This window comes from Astatotilapia calliptera, chromosome 8, assembly GCF_964374335.1.
Source record: "Astatotilapia calliptera chromosome 8, fAstCal68.1, whole genome shotgun sequence".
In the NCBI taxonomy this organism is placed as follows: Eukaryota; Metazoa; Chordata; class Actinopteri; order Cichliformes; family Cichlidae; genus Astatotilapia; species Astatotilapia calliptera.
In genome coordinates, this window is record NC_137429.1 from 24,361,208 (window position 1) to 24,376,935 (window position 15,728).

Genomic DNA, 15,728 nt, shown 5'->3' on the forward strand with positions numbered 1-15,728 from the left:
AAAATAGTGGAAAAAAACAACACCAGAAATTGACTTTCCTACTCAATAACTTTCAAGGTTATTTTTTTAAGGCTTCTACCTCTTTGTATCATTTTTTCAAATTGGGAACTCAAAAACTAGGCTAACTCTCAAATAGCGTTTGAGCTTCTAATGATTTTAATTAAATATGTCATCAATTAAAAATGTCACTCAAGCTTTTACCAATCGAATAATCAGTTTTGATTTTGTAGTCATGTGATCAGTAACCATATGATATTAAGTGTTCCACTGTTTCAGATGTGTAACAGTCTGGGGTCAAGTAAATGAAGTCCAAGTCACACACCAGCCTAGAGAACAGTCGACAACCATCTCGCAACTATAAGAAAATTGTTGTGCTCCCTGACCGGTTGGCAAGTGGTTGCTGGAGGTTGGTGGTAGTTGCTCTGAAATCGATTCCTATATATTCACACATATCAGTGCAACCACTGGTTGCAAGGAAAAAAATGTGCATTTCCCGCCTGGTTGCTGATTATTTTGGCTGCTAACAGATTGCCACAGTTAGCACGGAAATACACAGGAGCTAGTGAAACTCTAAAAAGTGTGTCATAAGCCAGAAACAAAGACCGTCTGGCTTTAAAGTAAACGTTACTTTGAATGCTCTCTGGTTTGCACGACACATTTTTTAATTCTAAAAAGGATTGGCTAGCATTGTGTTTGTGTTTGCAGATAAGTAAGGGTCTTCCATGCAAACTATGGGCAACTGTGACTAATAACCAAAGCAGAAAGTTTTCACTGAATGACAGCCAGCAACCTTCTGCAACCATTTTCCAAGCGGTCAGAGAATATATGATTATATTATTATATTTTACCTGTGACACCAGAGACACATAAGGATGTGTCGATTTCAATATAAAACTACCTCTCACTCTGACAGTGGTTAACACTGCTGCCTCAGAGCAAGAAGGTCCAGTAGCTGTTCACGATGTGGACTTTGTATGTTTTGTCTGTAAGTTAAGAGAATGGATCTCTAACTCTCTTTCAGTAATTTCCCAGCAGTGTAGTATCCTTCTGGACTAAAGTGTCAGTCTATTTTTTTTGCCATCTGTTTGTACAAACTGCTTCAGTTTACATTAATGTCCCCCACATGCTCGCACATGATTCACATCGCCCTGTGAGCAGTGGCGGGGTGATAAAAGAGCTCCACCTAGTGGAAGAATTGGGGCGCACTGGCAGCCATGCTCAAAAAGACAGTACTTTCAACAGGTGTATTTGTGTATTGCTGTCAGTCATGGTTTAGTTTAGACTTTTGTGCACCAATCAGGATTCAAGGTTACTTGAAAGCAACAGCAGATGGATCAGTGTGTGGAAAACTGTTGAAAGACAACAGAGAAGAGGGAACACGGAGGACAATCCAAAACACCGGCAGCTCATTTCAGGATCCTTTGTATTGATTTTATAATGAAACAAACTATCACTGTGATTTAAGGATCAACACAACCATGTGTCTTTAAAACAAGATGCAAAGATTAAACGAAACGTCTGTAGAAGTGTCATATAAATTACAATCCTGTCACATTACAATCCTGGAAAGCAGCGATAACCGTCTACGATGACTCAGTATGTTCAACAGTACAAATAAATAAGAGAACATCTGTCAGATTGAGGTTTGAAAGGTAACCCTGCCTGGATGCAGATATGCCACCTCGTGCTGCCGAAACAGCAGAGGTGCTCACTGAGAGATTGTTGTGTGTATGTTTGTGTGTTTCGTATGCATATTTGTTGTTAACAGCACTTTGCAGATTTCAGGTTTACCAGGGTTTTAGTGCGGGAGGTTCAACCTCACAGTGTCCTCAATGAAAAACGTCGCACGCACACAGAATAAGCCACTGTCATCAAAACTGTACATTCAATAAATTAACAATGCATTGTCTTTGTTAAGCAACCAGTGAAATGACTCTAGATTACATAATTACATTAGATTACAGACAGAATGAACCATTCACAAGACAAAAAATTCTGGGTGGGAAGGGGGAGGAGGAGCTTGTTGCAAGGGGAAGGGTCCACATGGCTGAGGAGAGGAGAGGAAAGGGTTTCTGATGTGATAATGTACAACACAAGGTTGGTAAGCGCAAGAGTGATGACATCATCTACCCTTTGGCCTTGGATCACCCCATGAGGGGCCTCGAGTCCCGTTAGAGTTTTAGGCTTCCTACACGAGACAGACTGGAGTCCTGCCGGTGTTTCCTTTCCTTTCTTCGTGTTTTCCCATCTCGGCCCATCCCTAAAACCCCTCGTGACCCATAAGACCCACCCCGCCTCTTCTAGCCATGGTCAGTGGTCGCACGCTGGGGCCGTCTCTGATCTGAATCAGACCGGGCTGGTCCAGTTGAGCGCTTGGTTTCCAGCAGATTTCAAGGCTTGTGTTTGAAATGGGCCTCCACTGCAGGGACACAGAGAAAACGACTTTCAGTAACAGGAAATTCATTTTTTTTTCGTGTTTTGCTTATAGTCCGTATATTATGGTAGGATTTTAAAGCTTTACACATTCCCTTTCCCCCACAACAAAACATGCAAAAAAAAAAAAAAAAAAAATTTTAGGACTCTAATGTTTTACTTAATGACCTGCATACTCCTGTGGCCTCATTGGTCGATTTATGACCCTCTGGAAAGCGGCTATCCAGTCCTGTTGCTCGGCCTCGGTCTCACAGGCAAAGAGGAACTTCCTGTCTGGCGTGACGATGGTGATGCCGTGGTTCCAGTGGTAGCCCTGTGTGGACGGAGGCAAGCCAGCCAGGACAGTGTAGCTGTTCTCCTTGCTGCCGATGAACACCTCCCCGCGGGCGTAGGCATCCTGAGGGACAGAAAGACAAACTAAGCAAGCCACAAATGAAGCAAATCAAAAGGTTGGGTCGATGCAGGGCTCTTCTTACCAGAGGGTCTTTGAAATACATGAGCCGCCTGTCATCCATCGTAAACCACCTCTTCTTGAAGCCCTCAGTGTGCTAACGCAGAGTAAGACAGACAGTACATTTGTTGAAAGGAGGGAGACAAATGCACATTTTTGTCACTTATCATAAGACATGAAGATGAAGTTTTGTTGTAACTTGCAATACTCACTCCTCCCTAAACTCAAAGAAACTGCTTCCAATACAGGTAAAGAAAAACAATCATAATTTTACCACTAGGGAGAAAAAAGCTCCAAAATTCCAGAATTTCTTCTTTCGTTTTTAGCTTTTATAATACATACTGTATATAAAAGATTACATAGCCACTGTGACTCGAACTATTAGGCTGTCAAGTACCGTTTTGTGGAATCAGACGTCAAGATGTCATTAACAATTGTTGGGTCTTACTGAGAAACTGAAAAATGCTGCAGCATCAATCACAAAGTAGCCACGCCCTAAATCATATTCTGATTCGTCGTTTGTTTCACTTTAACAAAGTCACCATCATGCTGTATTAAACCAAACTAGTATCTGAGACTATTTGAGAAAATAAATTGAGCGAGCAGATGACTCCTACACAGCCATACTTCTTCTTGCAACCTATAGACTGTATACAAAGGATGGATGGAGCTTCCTGGTCTGAAAAAGTGAAAGCCATTCTTTCTAATGGTCAACAGGAAGTGACTACAAAAAACTGGGTCTACACAGCTTTGGCAACAAGGGATAAGAACACCAAAGGCAATTAATACCGTGTTTGTTTCAATAAAAGAAATACTGGAGAGAAACTTAATCCAACAATAGCAGGTGTAGTCAGTAGGGTGAGTGGCATGAGAGAGTGCACTAGCGTGTTTTTGGAGCAACCTAAATCCAAATGGGAGAACCAAGCAATAAAGCTCCAAATCTTTTTGGATACAACATGAAGCTTATTTTGTAAACAATGTTCCCGGTTTGATTTTTGGGTGACTCGATTTTATAATTGACAAGTAGCTAGCCTATGAGTGTACACTGTCCCTAAGTTTCTTAGCCTCAAGCACCCTTCACTTATCGGGTCAGGTTTTAATGAAAGTCAAAATTCCAGCTTCACCTGACAACATTAATAAGTATTTTTTTAATATTTATAATATATGCTATGATCAGAGGAGTCGCCCCCTGCTGGTCATTAGAAAGAATGCATTTTAACTCCCTTTCATTTTCAGACTGACAAATTACGCCCATCTTTTATATACAGTTAATGAAATCTGCATTTGTTCCATCACTTTCACTACTGCATTTTCAAACTTACATATTTTCTTAAATAATTAATTACAATTTACAACACAGCTAGCCTTAGCTTTAGGCATTACTCAGACTTAATTAGGTCAGTCTGGTTTATGGTTGTAATGGTTCACAGAATGAGAAAGAAGAACAATAATTGTAATCGCTAATGTTTACTTTTTTTATTGCAGAATTCTGAACAGATTTACTCCCTTGAGCCTCCATAACCTTAAAAATAATTCCAGCAGAAGAAACCAGGAGGCTAAAGGATTAGGAACCAATGCACTACTCTGAACCTGGAGACACTTTGGCCATATTTAGGTCACCTGAACACTGAAACTCAGGTGTAACTGATACTATCATCCTTAGTTCACTATAGAGGGATGACTACAGCACCAACCTTCGGACCCGTTTTCTCCATAAAGCCTTCCTTCATAAAGCTTCGGGTCAGTTTGGGCACCAGCTGGAGCAGCAAATAGACAAAAGAGAATCATGTAAAGACAAAAGAAAAAGCATGCATGAAATATTAAAAACTGCCCTTATTTCAGCATGGACATGTGCAGTGGGATCAGAGGCGTCAAGACTGCCATGCAGTAGAAAAGCATCATGAACAGACACCTCTGAGAATGCTGTTTATTTTTTGAAACTATAAGCTCAGTAACAGTGATGCGCATGCTTAAATCACACCATCCTCACCTCTTCGTCACTCGCTCCCGGGAAGGCAACCTGCAGGTAGTGGAACCTGGCAGCTCTGATAGCATTGAACCAGTCGACCATCTCCTGCAAAGGACAAAAAGCTCTCTCAGTGGAACCATGCCCTGCCACACTTCATATCTTATTCATTCTAATCCGTCATTTCTGTTCTGAGTAAATAAAACAGATTTTGGATGAAGGTATCTGTCACACACAGCAGAATGAATTCCAAGGCGTGCGTTGCTGCGTGGAAGCTGCAGCGCTGTCGATAAATCCGCTACAAAACGTGAGAGTGACAGGGATGCTGAATGAACCCAGTGAACCCTTCCTGTGACAGCAGGCAGGAACTCTAATGCACCAGCAGAGGGAGCAGTGCACCCTTTGTCATTCTTACTCCACCAAATGGCTTTAAAACCTCTCCGTTTCTTCTCTTTCATCTGTTCAGCTTTGATTATGTCTCCCTCTAATTCTGCTTCAGCCCCAAATCCCAGTAACGTAGCAGCAACGTGAGGCTCAGCAGTGTAAAACTCTCAGGAACACACACCGTCAGTTTAAAGGTTGAAGTGCAGAATTGTATTCAGGGAGGAAGTGTAATGATGGACAGCTTATCTTACACATAGCAGGGCTATAAGATGTCAGATATGGTTGTTTGTGTTGTTCAGTAAGCTAACGGTGTTTGTTTGTATCTTTCAGCGTGTAGCTTGATCACTGGGCAACCATAGCTTACGATACCATATTTACTGCAGTGTCTAAGAGCTCTATCACTATCTTACACATTCACAGCCACTTTATTAGGTATACTTGTTCAGCTGCTCATTATTGTATCAACGGTTCAGGCTGGTGATGGTCCTGTAATAGCACACTTTAGGCCCTTTAGTACCAGCTGAGCATCATTTAAATGCCACAGTCCATTTGAGAATTTCTGCTAACCACGTCCATCCCTTGACCTCAGTGTTGCCATCTTCTGATGGCTGCTTTCATGTTAAAAAGCTCAAATCATCTCAAACTGGTTCTTTGAACGTGACACTGAGTTCACTGGACTCTAATGGTCTCAACAGTCACCAGATCTCAAGCCAGCACCTTTGGGATGTGGTGGAGCAGGAGAGTTACATCACTGCGTGCAAACGCTGTGTGATGCTGTCATGTTAGCATGAAACAAAATCACTGAGGAATGTTTGCAGGACTAGATGAATCTACCCCATTAGGAATTAAGGCAAAAGTCCTTCTAATGTGTGCGTAATAAAGTGGCCGGTGAAGGCCTACTGTTGGTCATACAAACAAAAACATTTAAAATGCTCTAACCACTGGATAACTGTATATAGAGGAAGCAGGAGTCACAGAATATGCTCAGTGCCGATATTTTACAGTTTTTCCAAATGATATCTATATGACCAGCAGCAGTGGCAGATCAGGGTGTGGGTGTTGGGCGGAGGGGCGGGTTAGTGTGTGCAGACATTATCATCCATCCATTTACTTTTATGAGAAGAAAAATGCCTGTCAGGAGCTTTATTGGACTGATCCGTTACCTCTGGGAGCGGAAGGGCTACAACACCTGTGAACACACCCTGCACCTTAATAACAATGAACTGGCCTAACCTAAGAGAGCCTGCAAACATTACTCACTATTTGCATGTCCTTAACATTTACTCAGAGTCAGATTCAAATGTTCTGACCCTCAATCAAGCAACAGGTGTGGCTGCATTTTAGGAAGTTGACACTCGACGCTTTTGTCTAAGAACATGGCTTTGATTTTGTATTACAACTGGCATATTTCATCACCTTTGGTATAACAACTGGCTAATCCAGCACTAGCTTCAGCGCTGGTGTCTGTAAGCAGCTATAGCCAGACCAACCAGACAAAACATGATTTCACAACTAGAATGATTCATTACTCCCCAGGACTTGAGGCCTCTTCACGTTTTTCTCTCACTAGGTCTGAAATCCCATAAATATGTGCAGGAGCTTACTGTTGTCATCATTTCAGTATCAAATCATATTAAAATAACAGTTAAAAGTTAAGATTTAATTTGATGTAAATGCTTGTGTTTTAATTAAGGTTAATAAGCCTAGCAGGTGGAGCGCACTCAGTGCATTCTGACTGATTTAATTCATTTCGTGATAACAGGCAAAACTGTAGCGATCACAGCTATTTTCATCTTAATATAGCATCCTGGTTTTTGAACAACTGGCTGCTTCCAGGACTGTGCACAAGTCTAGATTTGCCCCTAATTTCTTTACATTTTGCTTCCAAGGAGGTAAACATTATTGCAATTTTTAAAAAGTGGTGTGAATGTTTTCAGCGCAATATTTTGTTGTTGTTGTTGTTAAGCCACTTAACACTGACTTATGAATCATGCAAGCATAAAAAGCAAAGCTCAAGGAAACGCACGAGTGTTCTTTCGACACAGAACAGACAGCTTAGCAAAGAACTAATTGTATTTTTAGACACTTTGTTTCCAGCAGCCCGTCACTACAGTGCAGAATTTGTTAAAAAATCTGAAAAATGGCAAAGATAACACAATGGGACAAATATAAAATAGTATAATTAAACCAAGATGATGATTCTCAAAAAGCAATTCGCTGAAAACTTGGAATATCTCATCATGGTGTGGCTTTAAGAAAAATGGACAAAAGAAGAAGTGGCAAACCTAAAACACTATGTTCAGAAGATGACCAGTCTATGAACGTTGTGTCCTGGTTTTGCTCATTGGGCTGTGCAGGTGACCCACATACTGCCTTTACCTTACCATATAAAACACCTTAAGGTGCCTGCTGTTGTGATTTGGATCTATATAAATAAAGGTCCAGAGAATTCTCATTCCCAACGCGTAACATACTGACGATTTATCACAGCCCGAGGCGTCTCATAAGGACGCGGAAGGGTACATTTCGCGTTACTATGAGACGCTCCGGATTGTCAATTGAATCCAATAGAATGGCGTTTGAGGCGGTAACACATGCTTGGAGCAGAGGCTCCAGCCGTCCATTCCAGTCCGAGCCCTAACCCTAACCTTAACCCTATCAGATAGTGTTTTCCAAAGTGATTCATGATCAGAACGCAAAACAAAGGTACATGTACAAATTCATTCATCACCCCTGTTCTCCAGGAACTTCACTGCCTCCGTGTGAAATTCCAGATAGTGTACAAACTTCTTCTGGTCACCTTCAAGGTCCTTCATAACCTCGCTTCTCCCTACCTCTCTTCTGCCCGCTCACTTTGACCCTCGTCTTCTGTTCAGCTTGCTGTGCCTTCTTTCCGCCTCACCGTCATGGTAAGCAGGGCCTTCAGCTGCTCTGCTCCCAGGCTGTGGAACTCTCTACCCCAGGTACAGTGGAACGCCGACTTACGAATACCCCCGAAAAATTCAAGTTACGAAGGCACTGAACGGCAATATTTCTGCCCGTGTTACGGCAAAATGCCCGTGTTATGAAATCTGCTGGCTCTGATTGGCTGAGCCTAGAATGCCTACAATGCCGTCCGAATCATGTGACAACCCCGTGGCTTTTGTACTTGCGCTTCGCTGTTCCACTTAAACGACGTATTGTTGTTGCCGTTAGCAATTAGCCTATCGTTCACTCAAAAGGCGCGATGGGTGCTTCGACTTATGAAAGACCCTCGGGAACGAATTAATTTGGTAAGTTGGGGTTCCACTGTATAAGAAACCTTGATTCTCTCCTCCATTTTAAATCCCTACTCAAAACCCATCTTTTCAACTCTGCATATTCACTGTGAACCTGTTGTTTGTGTACGTTATCTTGTGCTCTTGTTTTCTTATTTTTCTTCTGTCATTGTTCTATTATGTGTTTTATTCTATTGTTAAGTGTTCTTGGATGTCTTGGCACTTTCAAATAAAATGTATTATTATTATTATTTATTTATTTATTTATTAATTATTATTATTATTATTATTTCAAAGGCTGTCATGCCTCCAAACGCGAACCACACCAACGATTTGGATGAGAACATGTTGTACAATTCACTTTATTTAAACTGAATTAATGTTGATGCAGAAGCCTGGTTTAAATTTGCCCCAAGGCCTTCTCCTTCTGGTCTTTCTCCCAGGTTTTCTGTCTTCTCTCCAATAAAAGCTAAAAAACAAAGAAGCTTTAAATGTCCTTGGAGAAGCGTGGAGAACTGTTCCTGAAGACTGAAAGAAAGCTGCCTAAGACACTCCAGGCTGTGGTGGAGACTTTCAAGCTTGTTAGAATTGTACAAACTCCCTATTTTCCAGATTCTTAGCAAAATATAAAGAAATGATGGAGGGCAAAGACTTTTGCACAGTATTGTGCTTTGTTCATAATCTAAGGCATAGTGTCCTCAAATTAAAGTCTGCACTCTGCCATCAGAGTCATCTTTTGAGGCCACAGATCTCCTCTGTGCTATTTTTAAAGCTCTGCGCGTGAGAAGCAGAAGCCCGTCATTTTAGTGTACATAGTAATTTGGAGTTACTTGTGCAGAAATGTGTGTAATACATGCACATGCGTACCTTGGCGTCGCTGTGGTAAACAAAGATGTTCCTTGTGCTGTTGTCTTTCAGGTAGGTGATCTGCAGTCCGCAGGGGTTGCCAATCTTGGCAGGCTGGAAGGTGGCATTGAGGGTTTCTATTTTCATTATTGCCTTGGGATCTCTGGCCTTGACAGGAGCAGGGGTAAACAATGAATTGTAAAAGTCTCACATTCCTCAGTATGGCTGCTGTGCACCAAAGAGAAATTCTGCTATTGGCTGTATCGTGTTTCTTACATCCTGCTTGTTGAAGTATTTCAGCGCTCCCTCCCTCTCTGACAGGACAAACTTTCTGCTGAGAAACTGACCGTTGTCTCTTCCTCGTTTCCATAGAAACCCCTCTCGGTACCCTGGGTAGAAAGAAAAAAAGAAATAAATGTGTGTGTGTGTAGTAGGGGAGCTGGTACCATAAAGCCTTTATAGGAGACAGGAGATCAAACAGAGGAGACGTTTACAACAGTGATGGGGAGATATTGTAACTGGTTGGTGTCAGATGATACTTCAGTTAAGCTGAAATCAAAGATCGTTTGAAATCTCATTTATGCAGACAGCGAGGAAAAGGAGACGGCGTGCAAGAGCGAGAAAACACAGCAGAGCGGGAAGAAACAAACAGGGGAGGGGGTAAAAAAACAGCGTGAGTCAGCGCAGACGGTTTTTATTGTTTCTGTACATAGAACATGCTTTCCCATGTTAATGACATGCCGCACTATTTGTAGCCCTGTTATGTTTTCTTCTTCTCCTTTGGTCTATTTCAGTAAACCCCTCTGACTCACACTGCCTCTTCTTCTTGCTTTTATCTTCTATTTCTGTCGAGCTCTGATGTGTTTTTTTGTCTGGATCTATTTTTGCGAGTTAAAATTATAGGAAGCATAACCGGGTAGTCCTCCAAAGAAGCGACTAATTTACATTCAAGATGAAACTGAAATCCCTACACTGGGGAGGACAAATAAAGAGAGGGGGTTACGCTAAATAAAGTTTAGAAATTTCAATGAAATTCGAATTTGTCAAAAATTTCCCAAGTGCTTTTATAAAAGAGCAAGGGATTTTCAGCATAGCATTTTCTTTAAAGCTGAGACAGCATCATGCCGAAAACAAAAGCAATCAGTTTAGACTTTGTTGATGGTCACAAAGCAGAAGATGAACATACAAAATGATTAGAGTGTTTCAAAGTGTTTTAAAGTGTCAAGAACTGGAAAGAGAAGTAATATCAAGAAATTCAAAGACAGTCACAGAGTACAGAACAACCCTCGCAGAGGTAGGAAACAAGACTTCAAAGACTAGAAAGAAAAGTAGCGAGAGATGTGACTAAAGACCCCAGAGCAACTGCCAGGACACGAGTGAAGGACTCAGCCAAATAGGAATTGTAGAGGACAGGACAATCACCACAACCCTGTACAGAACCTGTATAGACTCAGAGGCTGAACCAAGAACTTCATTCCACAACCTGGATGCATACTGCAAGTTCGTCTGATCGGATGAAACTAAACTGAAACTCTCTGGCCACAAAGATGCTGCTTATGTTTGGAGAGAAAAAGGAAGAGGTGTACAACCTAAAGCAGTAAGCAGAAAAACTGGGTCTGGATCTTCCAACATGGCAATGACCCAAAATATACGTGAACAAACACTCCTGGTGAAGAACCAAAGTAAGCGTTACTGACTGGTCTGCACAAAGGCCGGACTTGAATGCTATTGAAAATCTGTGGGATGAACTAAAGACCAAGGTCCATCTTGGAACACCACCAAATTTGGAGGAAGTCGAGAGATTCACCAAAGAGAAATGGGCTCGTTGAGAACTACAAGTAACAACTGCAGTCGAATTCTGTCCTCATCTGTATGAGGATTGTTTCACCTGCACTTACACGACTATTTAATCACACAGGTAGTTTCATTTGTTAAGCTATGAAGAGGCCAATGAAAACACCGCAGTGTGTCAAAAGCTTCTCCATTTCCAGGAAAGGTTTCAGTGGGTAACTGAAAAACCTCAATATCGCCGCAGTGGTAGCGTTTCTGGATAAATCAATGTTTTTTAAAATGAAACAATTTTCACATACACAGTTTAGTTTTAGCGGTTGATTTTATTCGCCAGCATTTTTTTGGGTGGAAGCATAAATGCCACCTATAAATAAAACCAAACATGGTCCGTCACAACCGAAAAAAAATAAACAAAAAGATGACGGCTGCTGGTAAAATAAACTGAAAAGCAGAGGTCAGCGATAACTATTACAACATAGTTTTATGACATAAACAAAAGGCAAATACCACTGCTAATATAAAAAAATAAGCTTACATAAAATTATGAACTGCAGCTTTACAGTTAAAAAGCTTGAGGAGTCATTTTCATATTCACTCACATTTCTTTACTTTACTGCTGTCTTTTCTATTCTTTTTATTAGCAGCCATTGATTACCTGTCTTCTATCTATTCATCTTCTGCACTCATTCTGCTCCATATATGCGTGTGTGTGTGTGTGTGTGTGTGTGTGTGTGTGTGTGTGTGTGTGTGTGTGTGTGTGTGTATGTCTTTCCGTCTGTGACTTTCCGGCATGAAACATCCACCTACACTGGCGTTACCTCACCAATCAATAGCCCTCCTTGTCCCCACCCTCGCCTCCTTCTCTGACCTTTTTTTTCTCCTCCTCTTCTTTGCATATTAGATCAATGTTGGTCACTGTGCATTCCAGGTTACTGCATAAAGTCAATCTCAAACACACACAAACACACAAACACACACATATATTTATGTACATGCACCTCAAAATGAGTGATGACGTTACCACAAAGGCACAAATAGAGATGACAGAATGACTCATATCATTACACTCTGTTGTGTGTGTGTGTATTTGCGTTTGAGTGTGTGAGGGTGAGGTCACTGCAAGCCAATCAGAAAGCACCATCTTCATCAAGATGTGAAATGTATACTAGTACTCTACCCTCAGCCTCCATACACACACACACACACACACACACACACACACACACACACACACACACACACACACACACACACACACACACACAAGCAAGCATACTCCTTTTAATGGCAGTTCCATTCACCAGCAGTGACAATTACAATGTCATTGCACGAATATGCTTTTAACCGCAAACATATACCACAACCATTTAGGAGGAGAAGGATGAAAATAATTGTCTGAGAGTCGTCAATGGATGTTTCAGGGTAATTGAATTTGTGCTACTGGCATCCACGGGGAAATGTTTACCCAAAGAGTTTTTCAAGGTTTTGCTTATCGAAGAGTAAACAGTGCAAGCCTGGCACCACAGCAGACCGGCCACTTTGCAGTCTCTTTTTGAGGTATGCTTGCTTGAGCATAGATGTGTTCATCTTATGTAGTTCTAGCTTGAGCGAGCACATTTACTGCTACAAAAAGCCTAAAAGTGGCTATATACATTTAAATGTGAAGACATTAGAGGTAACACACAAAGTACTTTAACCCACGTCCCCAACCAAGTCAGAGTTCATGTGTTTTGTATCCATGCGCCAAAATGCTTCTTGTACAGAATTACCAAAAACTGCAGTTCCTCTAAATGGCCACTTGAGGCTGATTACGAAATAATAAAATTCAAATATTTACAGCCTCTTACAAAAAGGTTTTTTTCTCTATAGTTAAAGTATAATAAAAGCAATAAAAGATGATGCATAATATATAGGATAATATACGAATTTTAAGATAAATACTGATATTTGATGATTTAACCATCTGACATTCCAACATGTCAGCTGATATTTTTTTTCTTTTAGACAAATGAAATATAAACATATTTTCTTAACATTTGTTATGTGTAGCTATTTATTTTATCCTTTACGCTCTGCCTGACTCTGCTTGGATCAGCTGATTGTTGTGTTTGTGTTGTTTCAAACACATGTTCACCAGCAGGAAAGTTACGTTGCGCCCTCTAATGGACAAACTATGCAACGTCATCCGTCATAACATGGCTGAAGGGTGTTTCTCTCTCTCCTCTTTACATTTAAATGTTCACTTACCGACTTTTATAAATGTAGCTATATCAGCAAATTATTGCTGATCGATATTAGCAAATAATATCAGCCTGCCAGTAAGTCTAGCTTTATAGCTATCATCCCCAGTTTCTTTGGATGGATGAACTGATAAATAATATGGCTTACTGTGAGTGCCAGGCTGTCCGAGGAGTTTGTGTTACAGCTTTGGTGAGTAAAGCTGGAATTTTATTGGTCTGATACTAAGCACTAATTATCAGGCATGCAATTCTTATAGGGCCTACATTACAATATAAAGCGCCTTGATGTGACTGTTGTTCTGATTTGGTGCTGTATAAATAAAATTTAATTGAAATGAGTTGAATGCCTGTGAATTGAACCCATCCAGTTTATGAATGCCGCTTTAGCTCCAGAAACCACAAGCAGTATCATAATGATTATGGTACATGCATCTTTTACATACAGTCTTTGTCTGTTCTCGAGTACTATTGCCCAGTGCTTCTACTGTTGTGGTGGATGGATATGAAGAGACAGTTGAGCAGTCGGACGTTATCTGAAGACCTCCTCCCCAACAGGGATGAGCTGTTTTCAACTCATAAACATGACGTGACATTTTAATATTTTTTTGAAAGACGCGTTGAAGGAATATTTTGATTTTGGAAATAGGCTTTTTCATTTTTGAGTCTCGCCATCTCCGTGAGGTTTCCAGGCAACCAGTGGACATGCAGATTAAACAAACAGGATGTGCTGATTAGTGGGCTTTAGGGGTCTCTCAGCAGTGGCTTCATATTTACCGTAAACACATGAGCCGCGTCAATCCTTTTATCTAACTCTAAGCAAGTGTGCAATTTCCTAAAATGTCAAACTGCTCCTCTAACACTGTTTCTTACATTGCTGGGATAAAGCCATTGCAGTGCGTAGGCGATTATTAATTATTCAGTCCTGCCTGATGCTGTCTTATTTTGCTCTTGTTTTCGGTCATCACCGGGTCAAAAGATCTGAACTGAAACCAATTCCTCAGTTTCTGTTTCTGACTTTGGAATACTGCAAGTGTTTTCATCTTTTACAGGCAAAAAAAAAGGAAAAAAGCCAGCAGTTACAGTGATGTGTAGGAACATATAGATTGATGAGGACTTTTATACAAAGCCTTCCTTATCAGTATGCACGTACCTGCAGAGTATGGCTCTTGCTTCTCGATAAATTCAAACTCGTTCCTTTCGTACTTGGCTCTGATCCACTGCTCTCTCAGCAGTCTGGAGACACGATGAAAACACACAGTTAGCTTTTATGTGAATTGCACACTCATCATCAATTGCTCTGATGTACACAAACTTAAAATGATTTCTTTCTTTGTCAGTTAGACGTACACACTGTTACTTTTTACTGCTCAGGAGTCTTACTTTGCTTACAGCATGACCTCATAGAAATGAAGACAGACATATTTAAACACAGTGACCTTGACCCTTGACTGCCAAAATCAAATTATTTCACACTAGGGCTGCCACGATTTGTCGACTAGTCACGATTACGTCGACTATCAAAATCGTCGACGACTGATTTAATAGTCGACGCGTCGTTTGAAACTTTGTACGATCACAAAAGACGCAGGAATAAGTGGCAGGATTTAAGAGTGTAATAACGGACTGAAACAGAAGATGGCAGCATTGCATGTACAAGGATGCCAGCTGCCGTTAAACCCCGAAGAAGAAGAAGAAGAAGAAGCAGCTGTGTCCCAGAATTCATAGCGCGGCCCAGCGCAGTTTCCAACAATGGCGGCAGCTAGTTAGTTTTAATGTTACTCTTATTATTCTTTCTGGGTCACAAAATAAACGTTTAACATATTTTCAGGCGAGAATGTAGCTGTGTAAACCTCAAATATCTGCTCAGTTTATCAGGACACCACATATTTTCAAAAGCGCTCCGACGTTTTCGGAGACGTCTGTTACCCACTAGCTCGTTAGCTAGCCGGGGGCTAGGCTCACTAGCGCCGTGAGAACACCGGACTCCCCGCAAATCGTTTTCAAACCCACCGCCGTCTTTCGCTACTCAGGTTAAATATATATGAGTCACTTAGATAACTTAAAATTTTATTGTTTGGCTTTTTTTTTTTAGTATTTTATTTGTTCCTGAGTAAATCAGTTTGTCTGAGATTAAAGTTATAGTTTTTACACAGCTGAATAAACGTCAAGCAGACAGCTGATTATCAGAAGTGTGAGATGCTCCAGAATATACTCCAGTGTCCTGTTATATTTTAGATAGCAAGGAGTTTATTAAACTTCACCGAAACAATCTGCAAATTTCATTAAAATTTAATAAACTATCATCTTGTCTTTATTTTTAGTTAGCACCTTAAAAGCTTAAAGCTGTAAGCTAATGATAG

General features: G+C 40.8%; 1 protein-coding gene across 1 annotated transcript in view; it reads right to left on the minus strand.

Annotated features, from left to right (window-relative positions):
* Positions 1 to 1,406: 1,406 nt before the first annotated feature.
* LOC113027659 (arf-GAP with dual PH domain-containing protein 1-like) overlaps positions 1,407 to 15,728 on the minus strand; it is a 37,045-nt gene continuing 22,723 nt past the window's right edge. Inside the window, exons 4-11 of the mRNA XM_026177323.2 lie at positions 14,519 to 14,601; positions 9,614 to 9,726; positions 9,359 to 9,505; positions 4,875 to 4,958; positions 4,579 to 4,641; positions 2,910 to 2,981; positions 2,602 to 2,830; positions 1,407 to 2,419 (exon numbers count right to left, since the gene is read on the minus strand). Of these exons, the coding sequence (XP_026033108.1) occupies positions 2,391 to 2,419; positions 2,602 to 2,830; positions 2,910 to 2,981; positions 4,579 to 4,641; positions 4,875 to 4,958; positions 9,359 to 9,505; positions 9,614 to 9,726; positions 14,519 to 14,601 (820 nt within the window). The 3' untranslated portion in view covers positions 1,407 to 2,390. The remainder of the gene's footprint in view (positions 2,420 to 2,601; positions 2,831 to 2,909; positions 2,982 to 4,578; positions 4,642 to 4,874; positions 4,959 to 9,358; positions 9,506 to 9,613; positions 9,727 to 14,518; positions 14,602 to 15,728) is intronic.